The 27,495-nt window shown below is 35.9% G+C and overlaps 5 protein-coding genes and 1 non-coding gene across 10 annotated transcripts; 4 read left to right on the top strand and 2 right to left on the bottom strand.

The window, feature by feature from the left end:
• Nucleotides 1-4,140: 4,140 nt before the first annotated feature.
• On the top strand, nt 4,141-7,973 carry LOC102618423 (protein METABOLIC NETWORK MODULATOR 1). 2 transcript variants are annotated; one of them, XR_003065088.2, is made up of 4 exons: nt 4,141-4,327; nt 5,928-7,055; nt 7,152-7,366; nt 7,664-7,973. XR_003065088.2 is itself a non-coding variant. In XM_025097967.2 (3 exons), the coding sequence occupies exons 2-3, from the start codon at nt 5,982-5,984 to the stop codon at nt 7,302-7,304; spliced, it is 1,227 nt and encodes a 408-aa protein (XP_024953735.1). In that variant the 5' UTR covers nt 4,141-4,327; nt 5,928-5,981; the 3' UTR covers nt 7,305-7,622. The 2 variants fall into 2 exon arrangements, 1 of the variants encoding a protein (XP_024953735.1); XM_025097967.2 differs by lacking the exon at nt 7,664-7,973 and having other exon boundaries at nt 7,152-7,622.
• Nucleotides 7,925-13,941, bottom strand: LOC102617677 (polyadenylate-binding protein-interacting protein 4). 4 transcript variants are annotated; one of them, XM_006475113.4, is made up of 13 exons: nt 13,550-13,941; nt 12,783-12,904; nt 12,517-12,668; nt 12,267-12,417; nt 11,750-11,784; nt 11,345-11,420; nt 11,206-11,236; nt 10,406-10,695; nt 9,906-10,163; nt 9,317-9,412; nt 9,119-9,172; nt 8,585-8,666; nt 7,925-8,383 (listed from the first exon to the last, which is right to left on the bottom strand). In XM_006475113.4, the coding sequence occupies exons 1-13, from the start codon at nt 13,725-13,727 to the stop codon at nt 8,211-8,213; spliced, it is 1,698 nt and encodes a 565-aa protein (XP_006475176.1). In that variant the 5' UTR covers nt 13,728-13,941; the 3' UTR covers nt 7,925-8,210. The 4 variants fall into 4 exon arrangements, 3 of the variants coding, with proteins under 3 accessions (XP_006475176.1, XP_006475177.1, XP_006475178.1); XR_370319.4 differs by having other exon boundaries at nt 8,317-8,383; nt 9,370-9,412; XM_006475114.4 differs by lacking the exon at nt 9,317-9,412.
• Nucleotides 13,942-15,343: 1,402 nt separating this feature from the next.
• On the top strand, nt 15,344-19,671 carry LOC102617377 (DEAD-box ATP-dependent RNA helicase 32). The gene is made up of 8 exons (XM_006475112.4): nt 15,344-15,818; nt 16,223-16,498; nt 16,909-17,232; nt 17,580-17,771; nt 17,861-18,016; nt 18,179-18,582; nt 18,871-19,022; nt 19,286-19,671. Exons 1-8 carry the CDS (start codon nt 15,450-15,452, stop codon nt 19,645-19,647), a joined length of 2,235 nt encoding a protein of 744 aa, XP_006475175.1. The 5' UTR covers nt 15,344-15,449; the 3' UTR covers nt 19,648-19,671.
• Nucleotides 19,672-19,858: 187 nt separating this feature from the next.
• Nucleotides 19,859-19,931, top strand: TRNAA-AGC (transfer RNA alanine (anticodon AGC)). The gene has a single exon. It is a non-coding gene; the product is annotated as a tRNA-Ala (tRNA).
• A 426-nt stretch (nt 19,932-20,357) lies between these two features.
• On the top strand, nt 20,358-21,037 carry LOC102617074 (late embryogenesis abundant protein Lea14-A). The gene has a single exon (XM_006475111.4). The coding sequence runs from the start codon at nt 20,492-20,494 to the stop codon at nt 20,945-20,947; it is 456 nt and encodes a 151-aa protein (XP_006475174.1). The 5' UTR covers nt 20,358-20,491; the 3' UTR covers nt 20,948-21,037.
• Nucleotides 21,038-22,175: 1,138 nt separating this feature from the next.
• LOC102613263 (polyadenylate-binding protein RBP45C) lies at nt 22,176-27,449 on the bottom strand. The gene is made up of 7 exons (XM_006475097.4): nt 27,041-27,449; nt 25,224-25,698; nt 23,606-23,661; nt 23,399-23,529; nt 23,217-23,313; nt 22,949-23,110; nt 22,176-22,437 (listed from the first exon to the last, which is right to left on the bottom strand). Exons 1-7 carry the CDS (start codon nt 27,335-27,337, stop codon nt 22,435-22,437), a joined length of 1,221 nt encoding a protein of 406 aa, XP_006475160.1. The 5' UTR covers nt 27,338-27,449; the 3' UTR covers nt 22,176-22,434.
• Between the last annotated feature and the right edge of the window lie 46 nt (nt 27,450-27,495).

Genomic DNA, 27,495 nt, shown 5'->3' with positions numbered 1-27,495 from the left:
AATTATTTATTTCTTAAATATGAATCCTACTAAAGAAGAAAATATCTTAAGAAATTTTTATTAAAAAATAAGACATATTTTCTAACAAAGTGTATGATCAAATCAACTTGACTTGTAACCTACGACATTAAATGGTTAGCAAATGCTCGAGTGCTATAATTTTTAAATTATAACTGCTTAAGTTCTACATCAATAAGGGTGGACATTCAGTTTGGTTTTTGTCAAGTCGAACCAAATCAAATTGAAAATTTTCAGTTCGGTTTGGTTTAGTTTAAAAGAGAAAAAATCGAACGGGTCACTTTCTTAAGAGTCAATTGGTTTGTTTTGTTCAATTCCAAACCGAACGGATAAACTAGATGGTTCTTTCATATAAAATAAAAAAAATATAAATAAGTAAGTTTCTAACCCTATAAATTGTAGTAATAATTTCATCTCTCTCATCCTCACTGGTATCTCGCGACAGGCAGCTCTCACACATCAACATCGTTTCTATTTTCCATTGCCATCACTCACACACCATTAACTCCACCACTAGCAATTGTCTGACTAATCTAGTTCGCAGCGGTGATGGAAACTCAGCTGCTAACTTGTCATCTTAATCCGTCGCCACAATCCACGTCCAGCGGTTGCCGTCATAGCCTCACTTAATTATTGTTGTCACACCAGAGACATTGAGTCGTACGTGTTGACTATGTTTTTCTATTTATTGTTCCTTAAATTTGTTTCTTAATTAATATTTTAAAATTTTAACTAATACATTAGGGTTTAAATTTAATTGTTGTAGCAACTTTTTTTTAGTAGCATTGACTGTGTTTTTATTTATTCATTTATTGTTCCTTAAATTTATTTCCTTGAATAATTTTTTTATTTTGGATTAAAAGAATGTTGTTTAAATTTGATTTTTGGAGCATTTTTTTTAGTTGTATTGACTATATTTTTTTTATCCATGAGCTATTATATATTAATGTATTTGTGAAAAAAAATTGTATAAACGATATTTTAATTTTTGCAGCTGTTAGTGGACTTTGGTATTGTTATTAGCTTAGGCAAAGGGATTGGTTTCTTTCCTAGGGGTGGGCACGGTTCGGTTCGGTTCGGTTCGGTTCGGTTCGAAATTAAGTAGAACCGATTTAAATCGGTTATTTTATAAAAAGAACCGAATAAGAACCGAACTCAATAAGAACCGAACTCAAACGGTTCTTTTCGGATCGGTTCGGTTTTTTCGGTTCTTGGCCTATTGAGCTTATTTTGAATTTTTAATTTTTTAGTCCATTGGGCCTCATGAATGTAATAATTTTTTTCAACAATTAATTTATCCTAATTTTATTACAAATATTAACAATAAATACAAAGTATTCAAAACACATTTTATCACTAATATCTTACTAACTATTAATAAGATACTCCCAAAATATGAAATATTAAAATTTCAAAATACATAACCAAACTCCAATACTCCATCTATACAAACATAATCATAATGTTATAAAGAGAAATAACACATGTTTGATTTGAATAAAATCATGTTTGATTTGAATAAAATTATTAACACATGTTTGATTTGAATAAAATAAAAAAATAATTCGGTTTTTCGGTTCAGCTAAGTGAACCGAATACCGAACCGACATTTCGGTTTTTTTTACAAACGGTATATTCGGTTTTTTTAAAAAATAAAAACCGAACCGAATTAGAAAAAACCGTCGGTTCAGTTCGATTTTTTTAACACTACGGTTTTTTTGCCCACCCCTATTCTTTCCTATAGATTGTAGTTTTGTTCTAGTTTTGTTTTGTGAATTATCATCACATTATAACTTTATATTGTCTAGCAACAAGGGGTCAGAGGACATGAGGAAACTAGAGATGGCAAAATATGAGCTTGGGCTGGGTTTTTTAAAAAGCCCATGCCTAAACTTACTAGAGAAAAAGTATAAGGGTCGAGTTTGGGTCAAGCCCACTACAGGCATGGGCAGGGTTTGGGTTTTCATTTTTTTTATTTTTTTTTAAATTGTTGTAAACTTGAAATGAGTTAATACTTAATAGTTAACAAGTTGTTATAATTAATAATGAATTAAAGAAAATAAATATTTTAAAATAAAATAATAAATAAAAAATGAAGTAAATAAAAGAATCGAGATTTAATTTTTTAATACTAAATTCTCTAATTCAAGTACCCTCTTAATTAATTAACCTTAAGAGAGAGTTTAGTATTATAATTTTAGTTTTTTTTAATTCATGATCGATATATAAATTAGGGATTTAAACTTTCTTTTTCTATTTTCTCTTATTTTTAAATTTTAGTTTATTATTCTAATTTATAATTTTTTTTAATAGAGAGTTTGGGTCTAGCCTGGGCTTTTTGTCCATACTTTTAAGTTTTAATAAGGAGGCTCGGGCCAAAGCCCGTAAGAATGTTGGGCCGGCTCATACTTTTTTACCATCTCTAGATGAGACTGATTTATAAACTACAGTTATGTGAGAGTCAATGGCAGGAGCCAGTGTTTTTGGCTACCTTAGGGTAATAAGTATATGATTTAGTATTCAAAACTTAATACTAGAATTGTGTGGGCCCATTATTTGTGTGGTTGTTGTTGAGTGTGTATGTTACATTAATTGTAACATAGGGGCTCCCTTGCTCTCCATAGTGAAGTTTGTGAGTTTATGATATGATTTTATCATGTACATGGCAAAGTAAATTGGGCGAATGGAACTCTCTTGGCAGAAAATTTGGTGTGAGGGGCACATGTTTCCTTCGCGTGTGATTGAACAGCTTGAACTATGGCGTGGGAAAAATATCAAGCAAAGAATATGGGTGCGATTCTTGTCAAATTTACTGCAAATCCATAGTTTCTAGGTGATTCATGTTGATTTATATGTGAGAATATTGTTGTTTAGATAACTGGCGTTGAGCCTAGACAAGTTTACAAACAATGGTGGATGATTGAATTTGAAGCCTTAGAAAAATTAGTTAAACGACTTACACCTTAAAGGAAATAGGAAGTACAACTAAAAGTTGTATGTAGTCTTGTTCCTTGAGTTATTTCTTTAGATTTTTTCCCCATAATTAATTGATTTATTTTAAGTTTAGGTTTATTTTATTTAGTCTAATTATTGGTGCTTGGCTTACTTTGATGTAGGTAATATGAATGGTAGATATGGTTGGTTTCTGTGCATTGATGTGGAGTTTTAGCAAATGTGGACGGCAATGAAACTTTAGAGTTGCTTTTATTTTGTGATATTGTGGTGTTTATTATTATTATTATTATTATTTTTTGGTTATTGTGGATTTATAATCTTTAGTGGACATTTAAATTATATGAGTTGTGTATTTTTTTTTTGAAATGTAAACCGCTCATAAGATCATGATAAAAATGTAAAAGAAAATAAGATGAATAAAATGAAAACTATTAAGTTCAATTAATATGGGTGAAAAATTATAGCTATAACATCTAAACTAAAAAAAAAAAGAAAAATTAAACCAAACCGAATCGTATTGAACTAAAGAACTGAATCTAATTGAATTTTTTCAATTCAGTTCGGTTCGATTTTAAAATATAATTTATATTTAATTTAAGTTTTAAGGAACTGATCGAATACGTTTCGGTTTTAGACCAAACCGAACTGAACCAAAAACTACCCATCTCTATTTGTCAATCTCAATGTTATCGAAAAATTTAAATTTGAAAATAATTCTAAAAGAATGTAGGCCAATTAATAAATGATTTTTAGATATTCAAAGAACATAAATAAATAATTTGTAGTAATTAGATGCTACAACAATAGCAATAAAATAATAAATAAAGTAATAAACAACTCGTGCAGCAATAAGAATAAATAAAAAGTAATAGACAACTCAAGCCTTGTCCGAGCACGGCAAAATACCCTTTTTTGGGATTTTGTCCGAACACGGCTAATATTCCTGCTTGCAGCAATTTATCCACGTGTCACTAATCTCAAACAGCTAAATAATATCTTTTTACACAATGACCCAATTAATTCCTACCACGTGTCTGACGAGTAGTCATTTCTCTGACTTTACTGATGCATGGCACAATGTTATTTGCCTGTTTTTTAGCTACAATGATAAGAATGGTGATTTTATCTCAACTCACTAACTCAGTCCCTCTTAATCTTTAAGGACGGCCTCGTACACTTCGCCGGTTCGTCTGAGACATTAAAAAAAAAAAAAAATCTGTAAGTGAAACTGGAAAAACAATTTTCCCCCCCCTTTCTCTTTTTGTTTTATAAAAATTTATGCTTTCATAAAATTAAAATCACTTCACCTCAAGTCAACTCACTGCTGAAGAACTGTAGAACACTAACCCAGAAGGTATAATTTGTCTCGAACCCTAAAGTTAGTCAACGTTATAAGTATTTTTTTTAATTATTTTTCTCCTTTGAGGGTTGTGTTGAATAAGGACATGTTACTGATTTTGACCAAAAAGTTTCAATCTTTCTTGCAAAAAGTTCATGCAAATACTTATTATTGTTATTAATTTTTTTTAGGTTTCTCATGAAGTTGAATCTTACTTGTTGAGTATTCTCTGGTTGTAAATGCAGTTGCTCGAAGTGGGGTTCTGTGAATTTTTGAAATATGAGCAATAGCTTTTGTTATCTATCTTTCCTTTTAACAGATCTCTGTAAATGTTATGTGATAAGCTTTGCTGCTCAAGTACGAGACAGAAACACCAAACTTTGCCTTTGCGCTATTAGTTGAGTTAGATATTTATAGTTTACTCTCAATGCAAGTTCTGCTTGAGGGAAAAAAAATCTGTCCTACACCGTGTGTACACTGTTTAATGGAATTGTTACATGTGTACGTTTGTGTATATTGTATGATTTCATTGGATGGGTGTGTATATGCCCACTGTATTGAAGAACATTCAATACAATAACTATAGGAAGGCAGTTAAGTCCAATTTAAAAGTCAACTTGGTAATTTCAAATTGGTGACAAATTGAATTTCATAAACGTAGATGTAGGATATCCCCATTTAATGGAGTCATGATGCATGTATTTTGTATGTATGGTATGATTTCATTGGATGGGTGTGCATATGCTCACCATATTGAGGACTGTTTGGGACAATAATTATAGGCAGGCAGTCAAGTCGGATTTCAAGGTCAACTTCGGAAAATTTAAGTCGGTAACGAATTTAATTTCATAAAAGTAGTTGTAGGGTGCACCATCATATGGAATCATAAAGTGTGTATTTTGTATATATAGCATGATTTTATTGGATGGTGTACATACACCTTGTGTATTGAAAAGGCTATTTGAGACAGTAATTATAGGCAGGCTGTGTGTTAAGTCCTACTCCAAGGTCAAATTGGCAACAAATTGAAGTTCATAATTGTAGATGCAGGATACAATGTGGAAGTTATGACCTTATTTCACTATGAGTTTACAGAACTGTATTTGGAAAAGCATAAAATATTACATTACTCATAGTCTGGGTTTCCCTCAAATTATACTGATATGCTGTTATGTTTTTATGCCACAAAAAATTTACAGACTTTTTCTATCTTAATAATGTGAGTCCAAGGTCCTCAAGGCTTTTGGCAAGTGGTAGATATGGGCATCAACATACGTCCATGCTTTGACAATTGCTTTGCCTCATAGTTTTGGAAGACACTTCCCAAAAAATTATTATAGATTATTGGAGAATGGCAGTCAATAAAGTCAGTTATTTACAGGAGAATTGAAAGATTGATAGATTCATTAACCTCTTACCCTGTTGTTGGGAATATCTGTCTTTCTTACAAAATAGATGTTTAGATAGGTCATTACGTTATTTGTTTACAATTACATCAATCATTAAATTCCAAGTTTTGAGAAGAGGAAAGTACACTGGATCATGTGTGTATACGTATGCGAAGGATATCAGTTTGCTTTTATAGACTCACAATTGACTGCTCTCTTTTCTGCAGGGAAGGGCCACCGTATAAAAGATAAAGGCAAGATACTTTACCATAATACTGATAATGAACCAAGACAATCAAGTGAGTAACGAAGAGGCTTCTGCAAATGTCACCATGAAGCGGAAACGTGGTCGTCCAAGAAAGCATCCCAGACAGAATCTCAATCATGGGGAGAATGCTGTACCAAGGTTTCAGAATGTAAATCTTAGGGAGAATGCTCATGCTGATGCACCACCTGGATTTCAAGGAGTGAATGGGAATCGTTTGCGTCCAGTAGATGGAAATAATAATACTAATGATGTTGTGGTGGGTCAAGTAGTTCATGGTGTTATTGAGGCAGCATTTGATGCTGGATATTTGCTGAATGTGAAGGTTGGTAACTCTGAAACCACTTTGAGGGGTGTTGTTTTAAAGCCTGGACATTATGTTCCTGTTTCAGCTCACAATGATGTTGCTCCAAATGTACAAATGGTCAGAAGAAATGAGATTCCCTTCCCACTAGATAATCACTCTCAGGTCCCTGTCTCTAACTCTCAATCCAGGGGGAGGAGAGAGCGGCTTGTCAATCCTTACAGAAATGGAGCCTCAAAAGGCAAAGAGGGGGCTTCAATTTCCGTCCAAACTGCTCCTCCAGTGTTTTCGAAAAATATTTACCAGCCTGTTAGTTTATCAAATGGGCCGCCATTTACCAAGCAACCATCTTCAGTTTCAAGGCAAGCTATCCATTCGGAAGCCTCTAAAGTCAAACCGGTGACAGAAGCTGTTGTTCCATCTAGTGGATCAAAATCCACTGACCCAGTGCAAAAGGCTGGAAATCAGGTGTTTCCCTTGCAGGCTCAAATTAGCCCCCAGGGGATGCTAAGTCAGCCGCCTTCACAGGTACTGTTTGAGGCAGAAACCAAGTCAATGAAATTGCCAGGCATGCCATTTGAGAAACTTTTGACTGAAGTCGTTAAGAGAATTCAACCCCATTCAGAAGAGGCTCAAAATGGCAACAGGAATGATGATGCCAACACGGATCAGGCTCTCTCAATTGAGCCCCTCCAAGCTGTACAGCCCAATGTCAATGGTCACTTAGCTTCTCTGCCAAAAACTTTTGAGAACTTCAAAACTGGGAAAATGACTGAACTGTTGCGGGTAAAGTAAAGCTTAAACTAATATTTTTGCTGGTCTTAGCTGATAAATTGTCAAAGAAAAAAAAAATTAAGATGAGACTTATTTCCAATGCTTCAGGCTGTACAAGAAAACATGATGGACCAGGCATCTCAATATGAAGAGCCAGCCCCGGTTGGAAGCCTCACTGATGATAAGCTGAGCCCAGCAGCTGAGGTTGGAGATGAAGAAAATGATAATTCCAAGAAACATCCCCAGACTTCCAGTGTCTAATATGAAAGCCCTACCGAAGATGATGCTGGTGGACCTGCAGTTTCTGTTTTATTTTGCCTGAGGTCTGAATACTGATTTGATGAAATCTGACAACTCTGTAGGTGATATCTGATCTTAATTAGGAAAAGGGAAATCAAAAAGTCACTGTTAAAAGTCATGATTTAGAATAGTTATTGATCAAAGAGTTTCCATCCTTGGTTAAACCTGTTCCTGACGCCTCTTTGCTAACGGGGTTAGAGAAGAGATATTCTGGTATTTATGGTTGTCGCTGGAAACCATCAGCTTATAATATGTGAAAAATGTGCTTTTTAGTGCTTACAGCTTGTTTATGCTTATTATTGTCATGATTATGCATGCAGTTTTAAGTGGCCCGTTGCTTTTGCTTCGTTTGGCGGGAAGGATCATGTGCCTGGGACATAGTCAGCATCTGGAGGCAGTTGTCAAGCTTAAATAGCTGCGTTGAGTCCGAAACATGCTCTCTGGTTGTAAATAATGAATCATTTGGATGACGATCTTTTAAGTTTGATAAAGTTGTGCGGTAGCCAAATGCCAAGAGACATTGATATAGCTCAGCAGAAGGTAAAGAAGAATTTATCGACATTCAAAAGCCCAAAAAAAAATAAAAAATTGGAGCCATATATTCAATTCGGAATTGCATATCTTGTTATCCATTCTGATTAACGCTGTTCAACCGGCAAATCCCCTTCCTAGAGAATTAACCTCCCTAATGTTTTCCCACCGAAAAAGAAGTCCCAAGTCAGGTCTTGAGCACCGACTGCGACGAAAATGTAACCCCTTTCTCTATAACGAATAATGACAAAATTGCTCCTACGCTTAATTCTCACAGAAAAAGAATGCTATAACCAATACTTTTTATTGGAAAAAAATTCAGACAAAAATACATTTTCAGGGGAATTTGGTGCTGTAGAGACCATTAGATCCAGGGACTGGAATGGGACGATTTGCAGGGATGGGTGGTTGCAAAACCGGAATGTGGCTTGGCACCGGAAAAGGTTGCAGCCCACCAGCTACCATAGGAGAGGGGATGCAAAGCTGCAGAGCCTGGCCTGCTGCATTTCCTGCAGTCGAGAAACAAATCATGGGATTAAAAATTGACTGGCATAAATTTGGAGACAAGGCCATTAAATGTAAGAAAACAGTTCAATCCTAGAAGCAGTCAGTCCCATCTGAGAAATTATCCAATAGTGAGACCTAAAATTTAACTATATAGTAAAATTTTAATAAACTTCAATAATTATAAACCTTATCCTTGTTTATACCTTGGTGCTTGGGAAATTGGACCTGATGCGGTGTCAATGCAGGACGAGCAGATACTGGTGACATAGCTGCCACACCCAAATCCTTCCAAGATGAAACAAATTTAGTTAAGCAAACAGGAAATACACAGCGGTAAAATAAAAAAGAACCCTGTAAAACGAATTTTAGGGTGAAAAAAAACAGAAAGAATGGAACACACCATTGACTGAAACCATTCAGCAGCAGAAAAAAGGAGAAAAGGTGAACATGAAAAGTAAAGTGCTCTTCCTTTCACATGCTACATGGGACTGATTATATACAACACTCGAATTTCATAATTTCATAAATAGGAGACACATATTAGTAATGCTTCCAAATTACAGTTAATCAGCTACCGATGTCCATTTGTATAAAATAATATCCAATGGATGTATGCCATTGCCTTTCAAGATCCCTGGATGCCACACTGCATGTCTAACTTCATTGAATATAATTGACAGAACTCCCAAAGTTATTCAACCATAAAATTTCAGTGATGTGCAGGCATTGTATCTTACATTAGAAACTGGCTGCATATAGACAAGCTGCCCTCCTACTCTTCCAAACATAACCTAGGGGCAGAGAGACAGAGACAGAGACACAGAGGTTAGTCACTTGAAAATCAAGCATTCATAAATAAATAGTCTCCAAATAAGTCCCTATCCAACAAGAAACTTAAAAAGCAATGGAGATGGCATATAAATCCTCCTACTTACAGCCTGTGAACTTGGATGCACATATGTAGGCCCAGCCTGTACAGGATACTGACCTGCATATCTAACTGGCTGTGACCTTCCAGCATGTCCAACAATCTATAAGCAGAAAGGAACTCAGTCAACAAGACTTTGAACCAAGTTTGGTAGTCTATAAGATGTAGTGTGTTGCTACAACCTAATGCTCCTTGGTCAAGTTAATTGCAAATAAGGAGTCACAAGACAAGTTAATCTCAGATAAGGAGTCACAAGAAGAGAATGAATGTGCGAGGTAAACCTAATACTGATCCACAAACAGATGGACAAATTTTCTCTTCCCAAGCAAGCTATCTAATTCTGAATCGAGGAATCCTTTTCTTAACCTTTAATAAGGCTAAGATGCAATAGTTTGGACCGAGTATTACATTCAAGCACTCAAAAAGAAATTTCCTTCGGGCACTATGAACTACTGTACATTAAAGTCAAATACAGTAGTTGCATGTTACAAAAGGCTGGGATTCAGGTCAACAAGCAGAGGTTGCATCCATATCATAAAATAACACCTTGAGAAATGTGAAAGATGAGAACTCAATGGAAATCTAAGAGAACATACAGGTTGGGAAAATTGTGCAGCACTGCCACCATTTGCAGCTGTCAAGGTACCATACGGCACAAATTTCGAAGGCACAGAAGAATGAGATAGATATGGGCCAACTCCAACTTCAGACTGAGCAGCAGCAATGGGTAAAACTGGAGAGTTACTTGGCACATAAGCCATGCTTGTAGCTGTTGGTATTGCTGGAGAAGTAGCTGATACAGGATTCACAGAAGACGGCGAGAAGATCTTAGCTCCTGGGTTAAGCTTAAATTCCTATAAGAAAAGTTATGTGAGAAAAAAAATATCCAATTAAAAAATTTTGCAACTGATAAAGCAAGATTCATAGAATGTGTAACGATTAGGTTATAAGAGACCTAATTCAAAAACTTAGATAGTCCGTACAAGCATGAAGCCTGTTCTAAGGTGTGATATAGGAAATTAAAAAAAACAAAAGACATTCAATTGAACGTTGAAATTTAAATGAGTCATGGTTTTCGTTCCAAATTATAATTCACCTTGGTGCTTTTATTCGAAGGTGCACTTTGCAGAGGAACCACTTCAGTTGAAGCTGCTAAGGAGCTAAAACATAGCCCTGATGTAACATCAGTAACTGGAGTGGAAGAAGTTGAAACAGTTGAACGAGCAGCACCTTGAGAAGAAGTATCAGCTGAAGTGGGCCTTTCACGGCATTGATTTTCCGGTTTGTCAAGTTCATGAGCAGGGTCATGAGATAAACCATTAGAATGTTTGAATGCCATATTTGGATGCTCCTCAGCAGGCATCACTGGGCCTTGGCAGGCACCCACTGCAAGTAAGGTACTAAAATTATGATGGGCAACAGGTGAAATGCTTGGACACATATCAAGCCCAAATAGGAAAGAAAACCCCATGCTGTTCATGGAAACACCATGTGGAAGTCTAACAAGAGCGTCACGGTCAATTTCCACAACTTACAAGAGGGAGGCATCGTCTCAACACATCTCATCAATTAACACAATATTTCATTCAACAAATAACATGATAAAGAGCATTAATTTCCAATTTTCAAATACCAAAGAGAAGTTACTACATGGTAAAAGGCAAAAGGATATTGAAATTATTGATTGCATCAATTCCCTAATACCAAGCTAATGCAAAGATTGATTGGAAACCTAACATATATCGCAAATACTGTTCTGTAATTCTCTACCATGCTAACCTCCATTGTACATTTCTATCTAATATTAAAAAGCATTCACTGCTAGAGCACTAAATTGACAGCTACTGAAAAATAAATTTTGAACCCTGCTCAGATAACCAAGGATTTCAAACTCACAGTTTGTACTTGATCCTTGAACCCCATCAACCTGCAAAAAACAATAACATTAACTGGTAAATATGGCATTTAACACTATGGACTCAATAGTTCCCAATAATCCTTGTCCCACAGCAAGAATCAGCCAGTATCTACATACATTGTCTCCTTTATGGAGCTCAGTAGTCCGTGTGCAAGAATCCTGCTGACCTTGTGAACTCTTATCTCCGACCTGTCTGTCAGAAAAGCAAATGAAAGGAATCTGAGAATGAGAAAGAAATACATGTAGAAACAACAGAAACATATCTTCTACCAAGTAGAAATATAATAGTGTTAAAGATAAACACAAGAGAAATAACATGGTATAACAGGATGGAAATCTGTCAATATCCAGCAAAAAATAGAGGTATCTGTCACTGTCATGCAGAGTATTTGAGGATAGAGTTTGAGCCCGAATTGATAGATAGATTGTTATCTGAACACAAGACCCAAATTCCTTTTTCGCCAGCCAAAGAACCATTCCCAGGGATAAGATAGAAGTCAGAAGAAAGTTGATAACTCATACCTTCCATTAACTGAGTCAACTGAAGCTTCTTCAATCTGCAATGAAGGGGAAAGAGAGGAAAATGTTTGTTAGAAAAATGCTAAAAGATACATATCACACACACACATATCTTAGACAGCTTGGCCGTAAATAAGGAAACCGATTACCAAATTGACTCATTTACAACGTAACTGCCCAGAAGATCTCTTATGCATCATATCTGTCCTTATAAGCCATATAATTGGTTCTTTCACAAGAAGCATAAATCAAGCATGATAGTCCTTCAACAAAAAATTTTGCAGCCTCTTAGAAGTATCCAATTAAATGATAATGGTCCAAAAGGCCGACCACAACCAAGTTGTAAGCAATTATAAGAAATGAAAGTGGCAGCATCTATCTGACATTTACCTCACACTTATAAATAAGATAAGACAAGTATACAAAGCCCCTTCCATCATTAGACACAAGAACTATTTACAATATACCTATGCGTGTCAATTTGAATGTTTTGCCCAAAATATATATCAAGGAAATTTACCTTAGTCACATCCATTCTATCTCTTTTTCCATGCTCAACTTCCATGGCATTTCTCATATTCTTCAGTGACAACATTTGTTCTTCATGTTCTTTCTCAGCTTTTATGGGCCCATCACCATGGAAATAACCATTCTCATTTCGGACTGATATTCTGCTTTCGTTGTTAAACAGATTAGTGCATGGTTGTATTGAGATGTTTACAGCAATGCAACATGGCTTCAAATTTAAGAAATAATATATAATCATTTACCTTTTCTGATTACGCCTTTTATTCAAGCCAGACCTGATAGGTCTTTTTGCCTCACTTATTTGGCCGTCAATGGGGGGAACTGTGCCGGCAACAGCTACCACATCATCACCAGCAAAATTACCAGCAATGCCATCAGCTGGAAGTTGAACTCCCTTTGTGCGGAACCACATATGCACATCAAACAAATTGTTCAAACATGAAACCAGTAAAATGAATAAGAGTCCTAAAAGAACATATAAACGAATAAAAAATAAAGAATCATATACCTTGGCAACAACTTGAACAAGATCAGCCGAAAGGATTACAAGTGTCTCTATTACAGTCCCATTTGCAACATTAGCATTACTTTTCCCCTTCTTGGACATTTTTGCTTTCTTCAAAACAATACCTAAACCAAAAATCAGCCAAATGAATAAAAATCACTCTCTTCTATAGAGAATTGAAATGAATAGTTAGTGAGAAGTATTACTCTCAACACACAGGCCTGTCACCAAAAGTAAATCCTACATTTTTATCATTTTAAATTCCAGAAAAAGAAAAGTGAAAACTTCTCAATTGTGATAGTCATGATAAGAAAAATAACCTAATGTACAACCACGAAATTCTTTGTTTCCTTTCTAGTCCTACCCTTTCTATGCAACCAAACCAACCATTTTGAAAAAGAAAAATACACAGCATCAAAACAATCACCATTTTATTAGATCAGAATCAAACTTGATCCTAACAAGTCATAGTAAGATAAACGCTACCTATAGAAACCTCACAAATTTCCAAACCCAATTCAATTTCCAAAAAAAATGAAGAAATTCTTAAACTAGTGTCAAATATGTGAGCTAAAGCTTACAAAGAAAGATCAACACTACTAAGCACTAAATCCAAAACCCAGATATAATTCCTCATAAACATCCAAACCCAGATATTATTTCCCGTTACAAAAAAATCCCAGAAACATTTCAATAAATTCACAAACTAACGCCAAAGATGGCAGCTAAAGCTCCAACTTCAAAATAAATAAACAAATAGAAAAACTAACCATAATCCTTTTCAACAGAAGCAGTATAGAAGATTCCAGAGTAAACAGAGCCGTCCTTGATGTAAACATCAACAGGGAGGCCAATGATGCACATAGTGGCAAAAAGCAAAGCTTCACTCAATGAAGATGAATTATTAGAATGAGTCGTTTCTTGTTCTGTTCTCTTCTTGTAACCCATCTCTTCTTTTATTTTATTTTAATTTTTTTGGGAATTGAATAAATAAAAAAATTAGAGTTTTAAAGAAGATTCTGTTTTTGTTTTGTATCCAAAGTGTTTGCAGAGATTAAGGAGAGATCTGGTGATGGGCCTTTTTGTAGAGGATGGTACGAGGAAGAAGAGGAAGAAGAGGAAGCAAAATCGTTTTGTTTGCAATTGCGTGCGTTTCATGCCTTCGTCACTAAGTTTTATTTTTTATTTTTTGTCTTTTTGAAGGTAAATATCGATGGCACCCTTACTCTTAGCTTTAATTATTCATTTCCCCTAAATTTTCAGCAAGTTCGTCTAACTTAGAGTAGATGTTTGAGTTGTGATGTATGCTATTTAAAAAATACTTTTAAAAAGTAATATATATATATAATATTCTCAGGTGTATATGGCCGCATTTTTTTTATTGCAGACATATTTTTTAACAGTATGATTTAAAAGAGTTAGTTATTGAATAAATTATAAAACCGTGCAGTTTTAAAGTATTAAAAACCAACTCTTTTAAATCTTGCGGTTTAAATTGTGTTTTCATAAAAAGAAAAAATGAGAATACCCGCATTAGAGAATAATTATATATATATATATATATATATAGAAATATTTCAGTCTGAAATTTTAAAGTACGAGATAGTGTGAGAAAACTTTAAAACCATACGGTTTTAAAGGCTTAAACTGTAAACATTTAAAATTGTGGGATTTTAAAATTTTTCCGGCCTTTCCCGCACTTTAAAATCCTGATAAAAAAACTACTATATTTATATATAGGGACAGCTCCCTTGCAATATATGTATATTGATGATAAAACATAAATTTTTTCTTTTGAATTGAGCTTGAACATGAACTTTCCTTTATCTCAATTCTAGAAATATATAATAAAATTATTCATTATTTTATGTATTTAATTGTATAAAGCCTTTTAAATATATTGAAATTAGAGGGGATATTTTTTGTGATTACGTCATGTTAATGTTAAGTTTAATTTACATCGTATCAAATATGAATTAATGAAAACCCAAATAAAATTTTAAACATTAACGCGACCTATTTAATATTTATATTGTATCACCTATTTAACGTACTTTTAATTTTTAAAAAATCAATCCATTAACATGTTTTTAATATTTTTAATGCAAAATATGGCAGATTCAATATTTTATAGTTGTATTGGATGAAAAATGAGTCAATATATTATGATTAATCAAATTATTATCAATGGATTTCCATGTTAGAAATTTTTATCTAAACCCAACATTATTAATAAACAGTAGTCACAAACTTGTCTTATTTGAAATCATGTTAATTTTGATAATATAAACCCATTATTTTAATATTGTGTTCGTTCTTACGAGGTTTGCAAGTGATATCGAACATTATCATAGCATTTTGGTGCATATAAAAGTCATTAATTGTTTGAGAAATTTTATATTTGTTTAGTTAGATCCTTCGCATTTATCAAAACAAAAAATTTTAAATGATGGGATAAAACACAATTAAAAAAATTAATTTGATCAAAATTACAATTTATGCTAATGTTATCTACTTCTTACATTTCAGTCCATTCGTTAAATTCTCTATCCTCAGACTTCAATTAAACCTCTAAAACCCTAGCACTCTTCTTCTCTCCTTGTCTCTACTGCACACTGACTCAATAAACCCAAAAATACCTCCGACAGTCATAACAAAATCACATAAAAAATGAAGAAATCAAAGCGAAAACCGAACCGCAAGGCAGTTCGTTCGATGGAAATCGAAGAAATCGAGCTACTAAACTCATGGATCGACTCACAAAAGCCGGAGTCGGGCACGAATCCGCTGTCGTTTCCGCCACTCGGTAAAAAGGAACCCATTGGACGAATCGGGGAAGATAGCTTCTCCAAGTATGTGGGGTCGACGAGGTTTGATCAGTTGCCCATATCGAAGAAGACGAAGAGCGGGTTAAAAGATGCTGGCTTTGTTAAGATGACTGATATACAGAGAGCTTCTTTGCCGCATTCGTTGTGCGGGAGAGATATTTTGGGGGCCGCCAAAACTGGGTCTGGAAAGACTTTAGCTTTTGTTATTCCTGTGAGTGAATTTTAATGCTATTGAGCTAATATGCATGTGTTTGTTAGACCAGGATTTGGTGTTCCGCTGAGCTTGTGCTGAGCACCGAATCAGCGGTCAAGATTTGGTTGAGACCTATATTAGACAAATCCTAGCCGTTGATTCAGTACTCAGCAGAGCGTCGAATCCTTTTCCGTGTATGAAACTGTCTTGTTTCTGTTTCAGAATTCGACTTTGAAAGTACAATAGCTCTTTGTTACATAATCTGGATATGTGTTACTAGTTATTTGTTTACTGAGGAATTTTGAGTAAAAGAATCATCTATAGGGACAGCAGGAGAATGTAGAAATTTTTGTGATGTTTTAAGTATTTTTTAATTGTAGAAATGGAATGTATATGGTTCTTGATTTGATTGTTTGTTTCAGGTTTTGGAGAAGTTGTATAAGGAGAGATGGGGGCCTGAGGATGGTGTGGGCAGTATTATAATATCTCCCACTAGGGAATTAGCGGATCAACTTTTTGATGTATTGAAAGCTGTTGGCAAGCACCATAATTTTAGTGCTGGCCTCTTAATTGGTGGTAGAAGGGATGTTGATATGGAGAAGGAGCATGTGAATGAGCTGAACATATTGGTCTGCACCCCTGGTAGGCTTCTTCAGCACATGGATGAGACTCCAAATTTTGATTGTTCACAACTTCAGGTCACCATAATGTTCTTCTTAAACTTATGTTGCTGTTATTTTTTAGCTTTTAATGAAAGAAAGTACTAGTTAGTACTGCTAATAATTTATGTGAGTAAAAGACCATCTTATTATCTAAATTTGACAGTATGTTTCTAACTTGGCCATCCAGATTTAGAGGCGATCTTATTTTACTCTTCCTGTTTTCAGAAACTCTTTAGTAGAAGCAAACTTGTATCCGTTGTATTAGTATACCTCATTCCTCAATAATTTTCCTTTGCCCAACCGCAGCCCTTTTTACCCACTCTTTCAACCACACTATGTATTCACTATATATGTTATAATTCATAACCTCCTTAGATATAACTTGTTGTGCATTTTGTTGTTTGTTTGTTTGCTGATATGAGTGAAAATTCCTGGCTGGGGAACAGATTTTGATCCTTGACGAGGCAGATCGTATTCTTGATGTTGGATTTAAGAAGGCTTTAAATGCAATTGTCTCACAGCTCCCAAAACATAGACAAACCTTTCTTTTCTCTGCAACTCAAACGAAGTCTGTTCAGGATCTTGCAAGACTGAGTTTGAAGGACCCTCAGTATCTGAGTGTGCATGAGGAGTCTGTGACAGCTACTCCCAATCGTTTGCAGCAGACTGCAATGATTGTCCCTCTTGAACAAAAGTTAGACATGTTGTGGAGCTTCATAAAGGCGCATCTTAATTCAAAGATTCTAGTTTTTCTAACAAGCTGCAAACAGGTAATTTGGTTTTTGAATTTGAAAAGAATGTTGATTTTTCAAACTTGTCTCCAATTTGCCATCCCACTTTTAGTGTATGGATGGCTCATATGTCATACTAAGCACCTTGTGTACAATTTGCACCCCACTGTTAATATGGATGGCTCAAATGTCACATTTATCTTCCTTGTGCTTAGCATTCATGATTGAATGATCTGACTTCACTGGGTTGCCTTGGTGCTTGCATGGTATCTGGTTTATATTGAAAGAGAATATGCATTTTTATTTCATATCTTAAGTGCCTCTTTTCTCTTTGTTCTAAACCTATTGTTGACATTTACTTGACAGAGAATGTTTCTCTATTGCAGGTAAAATATGTCTTTGAAGCATTTAAGAAGTTGCGCCCTGGTATACCCTTGATGTGTCTTTATGGTAGGATGAAGCAGGATAGAAGAATGGCCATATATGCTCAGTTTTGTGAGAAGCGTTCAGTTCTCTTTTGCACTGATGTGGCCTCAAGAGGTCTTGATTTTAATAAGGCAGTTGACTGGGTTGTCCAGGTGAAGTATTTGCTGTTCAAGGAAGCAACTTTTGCTTTGGGCAGAAAATGTCCTTAAATTGGCTCATAGACTTCATTTTGTTATTCTAGGTCGATTGCCCAGAAGATGTTGCATCCTACATACATCGAGTTGGGCGCACAGCTCGCTATAATAGTGGAGGGAGGTCTGTCTTATTTTTGACGCCTACAGAAATGAAAATGCTTGAGAAGTTGCGGGAAGCGAAAATACCCATACATTTTACTAAGGTATTTGAAAGTTGTTTATTTTATTTGTTTTCAAATTTTCCAATTTGGATGTTGAAGGAATCTGGTTGGCACTGTAATCCAAAAGCTTAGCCAGTGGTAAGAGTTCTTGTCTGAGTGACCTTTCATATATTAACTTTGCTTTAATCATTGCTGAATTTTCAGGCAAACACCAAAAGACTGCAACCTGTTTCTGGATTGTTAGCGGCTTTACTTGTCAAATATCCAGATATGCAGCATCGAGCTCAAAAGGCCTTTATTACATATTTGCGCTCTGTTCATATTCAAAAGGATAAAGAGGTTTTTGATGTGACGAAGCTGTCCATTGATGAATTCTCGGCATCACTGGGTCTGCCTATGACCCCGAAAATCAGATTTCTGAACCAAAAGAAGGGCAAAATGGTGCCTGTAAAACCTGTTCTTGACAATGCTGAAAAGGAGGATAAATTGATGATTTCAAGAGAGAAGCTACTTCCAGATAATTTCACTGAAGAGAATGTGGACAGAGACATTCTTGAAACAAAGGATGTAGAAGATGAGGGCAAAGCTGACCTGTTGGAAGATGTTATGTAAGCTTCTTTTATAGAATTGATATTTTTTTGGAAATTGAACGTAAAGATGACTTGGCAATAAAATAAAATAATCTGGTTTGGACAGCTAATTCTGTTCTCAGAATGGCTGATCTTTCCCGTCAATATCTATAGAATTCGATTTAGAACTTTATCTTCATAGAAATTTCTCTTTCATTGGAAATGAACAGTTAGGGTTAAACTGTACTGGGTCATCAGACTCTGCTGTTTTCTATTGTTTTATATTTTTTTTTTGATGTAATTTGAATTGAATTGTTTTTCCTTCAGGCGAGCAACCAGAGTTAAAAAGAATAAGAAATTGAAGATCAATGTTCATAGACCTTTGGGGACGAGGTTAGTCTTTGATGAGGAATGTAACACTGTACCTCCACTTGCAATGCTGGCTGACACAAAGAATGCCAATGTTTCACTTGATCAAGGTAAAAGTTTATAATTACATTCTGATTTCCAAGTTTAAATGAACCCAAATGATGCCATCATGTTTCCGAAGCTGGAGTATGATGGATCATATTAGCAATCAGTTGTTTAAACAGCTTAATTGTAGTTGTAAAGTTGAATTGAAGGAATTTATGGTCATTCCTCAATTGAACCTTGTAAACAACTAATGGGTGGCAGCTTTTAAGCTTTCGAACACCGAGTCTTTTAGGATCTAATTCACCAATGTCTCATGTTATATGCGCAGACCAAAAAACTGAATACTACAAGAAGATTAGAGAAGAGTTGAAGCGTGCAGACAAAGAAGACAAGCTTCTCGATCGTCAGCGTCGTAGGGAGAAACGAATCAAGCAGAAGATGAAGCGGAAGAGAGGTGGCTTGGGAGATGATGATGACGAAGAAGATGAGGATAACGCTTCTGATAAAGATGAAGAATCAATGGAGCGGGGAAGACGTAAAAAGGCGAAAATATACTTTGACAGTGACAGTGACAACGACAACGATGAGAGAAAACAGAACAAGGATGACAATGGTCCCAACATCGATTCTATTTCTCTGGCGGAACAAGAAGCACTGGCTCTTAAGTTGTTGAATTCAATGCACTCTTAAGTTAATACATAGCACTTTACCTTACCTTTTGAGTATTTTTACAAGTTGTCTTCAATTATTTGAAATTGAGAAAATTTTGTGCCCAGAAAAGCTTACTCTGATATTTCTAGCTTTGGAGTTACAATTTTGCTCGTGGAAATCTCTTTTTAGGGATCAAATATTACGGTTGCCACCAATAGATTAAATAATAACAAAAATAAAGAACTGAAAAGGGGATGTAGCTCAGATGGTAGAGCGCTCGCTTAGCATGCGAGAGGTACGGGGATCGATACCCCGCATCTCCATTTTCATTTTTATGCTACTTTCTCAGATATACTTTCGGTGGGGGGATGGTGGCGGTCACAAGTCGGTGCTTTGAGTATACTATTTTTGGATCCTTGTGCTTGGGATTCTTTCTCACTTATTTTGATTATTATTATTATTTTTATGCTCCCTAGCCTCTGGATAAGGAAAGCAAGTACAGATTTTTATCCAATCCATTGGGCATTAATTATCATAATTAATAGTTATAGTTGGTACTTGGAACACAGAGAGAGACTTCCCAGAGTACACGCACGCCAGACGGCAGACCCAGAGGGGAGCACGGATCCTCTTTCCACGGAAAGTCCACGGTCCACACACGTACTTCCTCACGCGTCCTCGTTAAAGGAAGAATGCCTTTACACGTGTCGACAACCCACATACACTTTCTATATAACTTGGTAAAACTACATTCATACGGTCACTTCACTACGCCAACTCTTTCTCAATCAAATCTGAATCCAGATAACCCTTGTGGTCTGTTTACACTGTGTGTCCGAATTAAATCGAAATTGTAAAGAAGAAGTTGAGAATAGAAGAAGATATGGCGCAGTTCCTGGACAAGGCGAAGAACTTCGTGGCAGAGAAGATGGCAAACATAGAGAAGCCAGAGGCTGAAATCACAGACGTCGATCTCAAGAACGTCAGTCGTGAAGCCGTCGAGTACGACGCCAAGGTCTCCGTTGATAACCCCTACAGCCATTCTCTTCCCATTTGTGAGATCTCCTACACTTTCAAAAGCGCCGGCAAAGTGATAGCGTCGGGAACAATGGCGGACCCGGGCTCTCTGAAAGGGAACGACAAGACCTTGCTGCAGGTGCCGATGAAGGTGCCCCCCAACATCCTGGTGAGCTTGGCCAAGGACATTGGAGCCGACTGGGATATTGATTATGAGGTGGAGCTGGGTCTCACCATTGATCTCCCTATCATCGGCAACTTCACCATTCCTCTCTCTAAGAAAGGAGAGTTCAAGCTTCCTTCTCTCTCTGATATTTTTTAGTTTAGCTTAGTTTGTCTCTCCCTTTGCGAGCTTGTTACATTAATAATAATAATAATAATAATAATGGACTATGATATCCATCCAGCCTAACATTATTGTTTTAGTAGTTGTTATTTGCATACTGAAAGTGGATCTATATACATACATACATACATAGGACGTCTTCCGGCAGTGAAACTTTTTACTACAGATATCACCTCTCTCAGAGTGACGGTCTTATTATTATTGTTATCCAGAGCGTGCCATAAAAGTTTGGATAAATTGATATACTCTTTTCCGAGAGCTCCGTCTATTTATACATAAGAGGGCGGATTTAGTTTTTAGATATTTTTTGTATCTTAAGGATCCCGTTAGTTATGCACGTAAAGAAAGCAACATTAGTGGTTTGCGTCAATTTGCTGTGAGGATAATTTATTGTTGTTGCATCCGAAACAAGAGCATGTCTGGTTCTACTTGCAACAGAAACAAGATAATAATGTAGCGACTACTGACTGCCTCATTGGCCACAATTAAATGACTTTTAAAGACAAAGCATACATTATGGCCTCTTAAGCATTTCGGATATGTTCTGTTTGATTTGGCGTTGAAATACAAACAAACTCAGTCCAAACAGAACTGACGGTATTAAGGGCAATACATATTTTTACAAGAAATGCCTTCTAGATCTAATGAAATATTGTGCGACTAAACAAAAATTTAAACCTCAATTCATTTGGAGGGGGAACATTCACCATACACAATACAGAACGTGTTTCATAAGGATTCAGTTGATCAGGTTACTCAAACGCAATTAAAGATTTTTCAAACTGAAATCTACGGTTTAATGATAATCAAAAGCAAGAATGCTGCAATCCACTTCCATTATCTAAAGTTTCTAAACGAGCGCTCAAATATGATTAGGTTATTCGCATTGCTACCTCCTATAGCTTATGCACAAGTTAAAATCGGGTGCGACCATTTTTCCAATCAGTGAATTTGCTCAACATCCCTGTTGATCAATCTTCCCACTTGTTCTTCTCTATAGTGGCCAAGATTTTCCAAATATAATACAAGGGCAATCTATACATATACTCACACCACAACTACAGTGCTTATTCAATATTTTTGCCTCGTTAAAATTGAAAGCAAATGTCATGCAACTGAAACAACTCCAAATTGACTCCAGCGCACGCACATCACATGGATCACAATAAGAAAATTAAACATCACATAGATCACAATAAGAAAATTAAACAGCAAAATGCAAATGATAAACAATAACATCAAGTTCGAAAATACTGCAATATCTAGTCTGCATGCTACAACCAATCCCATAAATAAATGCTTCAAATACACAACATTGCAGATACTAAATAAAAAGAGAAAAAAAAAATCAATAAACTATCTCCAAGCACTCACATCATCCTCAACAACCAAACAACAAATACCTTCCTAAAATTCAATTTGATTATGGCTACCCCAGCTTCAAGACTTGCACCATAAATACATCACTGCACATAGCAAGAATATTGTTAAATCAACAGAAACAAGATGTGCATGTCATAAACACAGCTTGCACAACCAATCTTCTTGACATTTATAGCCCACAAGTGCTAATCTAAACTTTAAAACGAAAAAAAAAAACACTCAGAAATTTGGGATTGAAAAGAGTTGTTTAGGTATGTAATATCCAAATGACAGCACATCAGGCACTAGCCACGTGATGAGATTCTTTGCAAACTTGTTAAACTATTCCCCAGCCCGGTGTGACAACCCAACTGCAAGCATTAACTTGTGTAAAGGAAAATAATTCCGAAGAACAATGTTTCCCCTACATCCCCAATTCCCAGCAAACCTATCACTCACAAAATTATGTTGTACATTGCTAGCATACAGTTCACACCATGAAACAACCATAGGAAGCCATCTAACTTCTATAAACTCATATCCCTATTATCAATTACCAAAACTATAGAAAGAAAAAAATTAAAAAATGATGTGAGAAACATTAAATTCACTAACCTGCTGTGGCTGTTGGTAAGACCCTGGCTGTTGGTAAGTCCCATATCCAGGAAAGCCCCCATAGTACATGTTCGGGTCTTGGGTAGGAGGCGCATATCCATATGCCTCGTATCCTTGTGCAAAACCATAGTATCCACCACCGTTCCATTGGGCCTGATCCGACTGATCAAAGCCAAACCAAAATTGATGGGCACTATTAATATTCATACATATAAAAGCGTGCACTGAAAACAAAAAACGCTGAAATACTTGATGATGATCACATTACCTGTTTGTTTGAAGGACTACGCCCCCATGACAGTCTAATGCTTTGTCCTCCTAATTGGGTGCCATTCAAAACTGATAGTGCTTGCTCCGCACAAGTTCTAAAGTACATCACATGAAGGATTAAAAGTTCAAGAAAACAGATTGTACGCATGATATACCAAACCAAAATAGTCCACTGCTTACCTGTTAGCAAACTGAACAAACCCGCAGCGCTTGCCCGCTGGTATTTTCACATGAACTAACTCACCATATTGACCAAAAACTGTTTTCAAAATGTCATCTGTAACACTAGGATCCAAACCCCCAACAAATATCTGCACTCAAGAGGTTGAAATGTCACTCAAGTATAGCAACAACTTAATTAGTATCAACATAAAATAAACTACGCACTGTTGTATTATTTGGATCATTCTCGCCCTGGCTTCCTTGGGTATTTTGATAAGTAGCTGCAAATGACAAATATATGTCAGGAACATACATTAAGCAAGGTTCTTAACCAGAATTCCTGTCCCCACATGCCTAGGCATGTAACTGGTCTGTCATTTCCAAACCACATTTATTTTCACACATTCAAATGACTAAACATGATGAACATTTTTGACAGTCTTACTTGTTATTTGTAAATAACAAACACTAACAATTAATTTGATTGTAAGACATTTAATACACAGCACAGGTTAATTAGAATTAGAGAAAACAGAATTAATACATAGTAGAAGAAAAGTAAAGGAAAAAACTGAGAAATACCAACTATAACCAAGGAAAAGTTTCATCATGGAACATTGTAGATTATCCGCTCTCCTATGCATAATAATAAAATCATGCAGATTGATACTTCCAAATGAATTCACACATTGCACACAAACAGATTATGCAGCATCAATCGATTTTTGTTCTCTAATATCAATGGACTTGTAGGCGGAACAGCACAGGCAAATTAAGAGAACAAACAAATACAATTAACTTACAATTGCATGAAAAATTAAGCACTAACAGCTGGATAAAATAATTAACATGTATTTTTTCTTGATTTATTGTGCAGGAACAACCATGCATATTCTGAAATAAATCCAGTAAATGTGCATATAACAGAGGATGTGAAATAAGTGCATTCCAAGTCTTCACCCCCTAGCTGGACACATAAGTAGACGAGAAGAATAGACAGGAAACACAAAATTACAAGGCCAATGGCACAACCTATCTATGAGGGATTAGATAACAGTGCACATTAACATGAAAGCAACTGTATCAACGACCACTTTGTGCGGCTTCAAGCTAGGCTGTTCCTTCAAGTCTGAAGTTTAGCAGGCTTTCTTTCTTAATAAATAAAGCACACTTGCAAACCGACAGAATCAAAGGAAAAAATGTAACTGTAAAGGAAATTGGTCCACGACAACATAAACAACAGTTCTTTTGGATTTACGTAAATTAAAGAAAGAAGGACAAGAACTTTGGAAAATGGAACATAACTGGTACTCTCCACATATAAGGAACTGGAAAAGAAATTCAGGAATGTAGGAAATAAATGCCACGAGAAAGTGAAGATTCTTCTGACGTAAACAAAATCACTGACCTAAAATGAGGCCACGCATTAAAGTGGAATCATTTCACCCGAAATCAGTTCCAGGCTCCCTCAAAATGAGAGCCTCTTGGTGTCCTGCTTTAAGACAACATGAGTTCTATATAAGTTTATGCATGTTTCAATTGAATTAAATTCTCCCAAGTTTACAAAGGCAATTACTGGAAGGAAATGACTTCGTAAATTCCGCATATCTTCAATTGCTTAACTGAATGAATGTCAATCTAGAATACCGTTTGACAACTTCACCTCTAAAATAGTTGCATATAATCAACAAACTTCAACTTATGACTTCAAATGGTCGTAAAGCTTTACCATAAAGCACGATATGGTAGAGGACAAACATTTAACAGATAATAGCAAAAGACAAACACCTTTCTCATGGAAATTACAGCAAAACATTAGCCGCATAACCAACTGCAAACATACCTTTCTGATATTGCTGGCCAGTGGCAGCTTTCTTGGTGGCAGCTGGCCCAATCCGCATAGGTCTAGTAGAGCAGAGCACGCCATTCATTTCGGTCATGGAACGCAATTGTTCACTTTCATCCCCAAATCTCACAAAACCATACCCCTTAGAGCGTCCAGTGGTTCTATCAGTGACCACTTTAGCACCCTTCACTGACGAGTAGACAGCTCTAAATGTTTCTTGTAGCACATAGTCAGTTACATCGGCAGCCAAATCTCCCACAAAAATTGTAAAATCAGGACCATCATCTTGACGCCTCTCACCAGCCCCATAGGTTGCCCAATTCAGTCTGAAGTTTTGCTCAGTGCTTGGCATTTGGGTGCCATTAAAAGTCTGCAAAACCCTCTCTGCAGCAGCATGACTAACAAACTCAATAAAACCATAACCCTCTGAAAAATTTGTTTGCTTGTTGCGAATAACCTTTCCTGAAACAAACTGTAAGCAAACAAACATGTCTCTAAGCAACACTCAATAAAACAGTCGGGAAGAGAGGTAGACAAGGAAGAAAACATGCCATGTAATACAATAATTTGAATCTCAAATATTTTATATATTTTATGTTTGGATGATCCATTTGTGTATAACCACTATCATAAATTAACATTGACTACACAGCCACACACTCGTACAGTTATTTTATTATACATGTCCACAATTGATTATTCAATTAAATAAGAAAACCAAACACACAACTTACATACAAACAAAACAGGATACTCCATAGTTAGAGACGTACACATCCCCAAACATAACATATATAACACATACACTTTGTTTAATAACAACAGAAAAGGAACTTCATTAAAAATCATTGGATTAAAGGATACAAAGAAGATGAACAAGCAGTCAGACAATTCAAGGAAGAGCTAAAAGCTAACAATCAATTCATCAAAAATGAAAAATCTGGATTATGAAGATTCCCAAAACCAAAACCTCCCCGCATAGCCCAAAAAAAAAAAGCCTGAAAAATCATCCAATTCCTCACGAAATATTGCAAAAGCCTATATCCTTGTGCCCTCTTCCAGGGGGGAAAAAATTGTTCCAGAATCAAAGTCAAGTCTTCGAAGGAATAAAAAATTATCACACAAGTAGCATGCTACCATGGGTCCAGACAGTTGATGACCATCATATTCTACCATGTCTGCGCTTCAAACATATTCACAGATCTCCATGACATGATATGTGCATTGTTACCAGCAAATGATATCTTGCGACCCTATTGATCAATTTAAGATAAAACCATTCTGTATATTATAACATAAAATAAGCTTTTGGAACCAAAAATTCATTAAGCAAATCAATTAACAGCAGCTTCTGAATCATAATCACAGTGTTTTAGGAATCAACATAAATTGATCATATAATACATCATTCAATTTTCAGATTGTTTTTGAAATAAATACAATACTGTCAGAATGTTTTATAAAAAACTTGGGCTGCCTTCTCAATAATGAGCCAATCAATTTGGCAGATAACGCATCAAATGTAATTATGCAAAGTTTTGATAAGGATTTGGATTTAATTAGGTTTAGATATCTGAAAAAAGGTACTGGATTAATAAAAAATTGTTCCAATAATTCGTTAATTGAAAAGCTGCAAACACCCACACTGAGTGATAACATTAAGTCACAGATGCTAGACCTAATCCAGAGGATAGAAACCGTAAATGCGATGACCCCATTCAAAAGTTACATAATTCGTTATCCATGTAAACTTAACACAGTCAAATTTTTACCATCAGCAAATCTTTACAAAGCATCGTTATACTTGCTATTACCTCTCCAGTATGGCCGAAGATGCTGGCGATATAACTCTCCTCCATCCACGGCTGCAAGTCTCCGATCCACAAAGAACGGATCCCGTCGGAGGAAGCATCGGGGGCGACACCGTAGGGCTGCGTCTGCTGAGATGGAGGAGGCACCGGCTGCGGAGTCCATCCAACCGGAGGTGGCACCGGAGTTTGATGTTGTTGTTGCTGCTGCTGCGACTGCTGTTGATACGCCATCCACTGCTGATGTTGCTGCTGGTACTGGCTAGTCTGATCGGAAGGCTGTGATGGCGGTTGTTGCATCATCGTTATATCAATTACTAAAGCGTTATTAATTGATTTTCGAGATCCGATGAAGAGGGTAAACTGAGCCCTAGAAGAGAGGGTAATGCGAGAACTAGAGGTGGAAATCTCGAGCTACGTTGGCATTTTATAGGGACATTCGGCGAGGGACACGTGGAGAG

This window comes from Citrus sinensis, chromosome 9 (genome assembly GCF_022201045.2).
Source record: "Citrus sinensis cultivar Valencia sweet orange chromosome 9, DVS_A1.0, whole genome shotgun sequence".
Lineage (NCBI taxonomy): Eukaryota > Viridiplantae > Streptophyta > Magnoliopsida > Sapindales > Rutaceae > Citrus > Citrus sinensis.
The sequence above is the reverse complement of the archived record's forward strand: the minus strand, read 5'-3'. Positions and strand labels throughout refer to the sequence as shown.

Bases quoted from the DNA above. Each gene is read 5' to 3' on its own strand.
- LOC102618423 (XM_025097967.2), top strand. From the start codon at position 5,982: ATGAACCAAGACAATCAAGTGAGTAACGAAGAGGCTTCTGCAAATGTC. The intron at 7,056-7,151 runs GTAAAGTAAAGC...CCAATGCTTCAG, and splicing joins AAATGACTGAACTGTTGCGG to GCTGTACAAGAAAACATGAT.
- LOC102617677 (XM_006475113.4), bottom strand. From the start codon at position 13,727: ATGGGTTACAAGAAGAGAACAGAACAAGAAACGACTCATTCTAATAAT. The intron at 8,667-9,118 runs GTAAGATACAAT...TCATCTTGGAAG, and splicing joins ATATGCAGCCAGTTTCTAAT to GATTTGGGTGTGGCAGCTAT. The intron at 8,384-8,584 runs GTATAAACAAGG...TCTCGACTGCAG, and splicing joins CCAATTTCCCAAGCACCAAG to GAAATGCAGCAGGCCAGGCT.
- LOC102617377 (XM_006475112.4), top strand. From the start codon at position 15,450: ATGAAGAAATCAAAGCGAAAACCGAACCGCAAGGCAGTTCGTTCGATG. The intron at 17,772-17,860 runs GTGAAGTATTTG...TTGTTATTCTAG, and splicing joins CAGTTGACTGGGTTGTCCAG to GTCGATTGCCCAGAAGATGT. The intron at 19,023-19,285 runs GTAAAAGTTTAT...TTATATGCGCAG, and splicing joins CAATGTTTCACTTGATCAAG to ACCAAAAAACTGAATACTAC.
- LOC102617074 (XM_006475111.4), top strand. From the start codon at position 20,492: ATGGCGCAGTTCCTGGACAAGGCGAAGAACTTCGTGGCAGAGAAGATG.
- LOC102613263 (XM_006475097.4), bottom strand. From the start codon at position 27,337: ATGATGCAACAACCGCCATCACAGCCTTCCGATCAGACTAGCCAGTAC. The intron at 23,530-23,605 runs GTGCGTAGTTTA...TCTTGAGTGCAG, and splicing joins ATGATCCAAATAATACAACA to ATATTTGTTGGGGGTTTGGA. The intron at 23,314-23,398 runs GTAAGCAGTGGA...GATGTACTTTAG, and splicing joins TTTGTTCAGTTTGCTAACAG to AACTTGTGCGGAGCAAGCAC.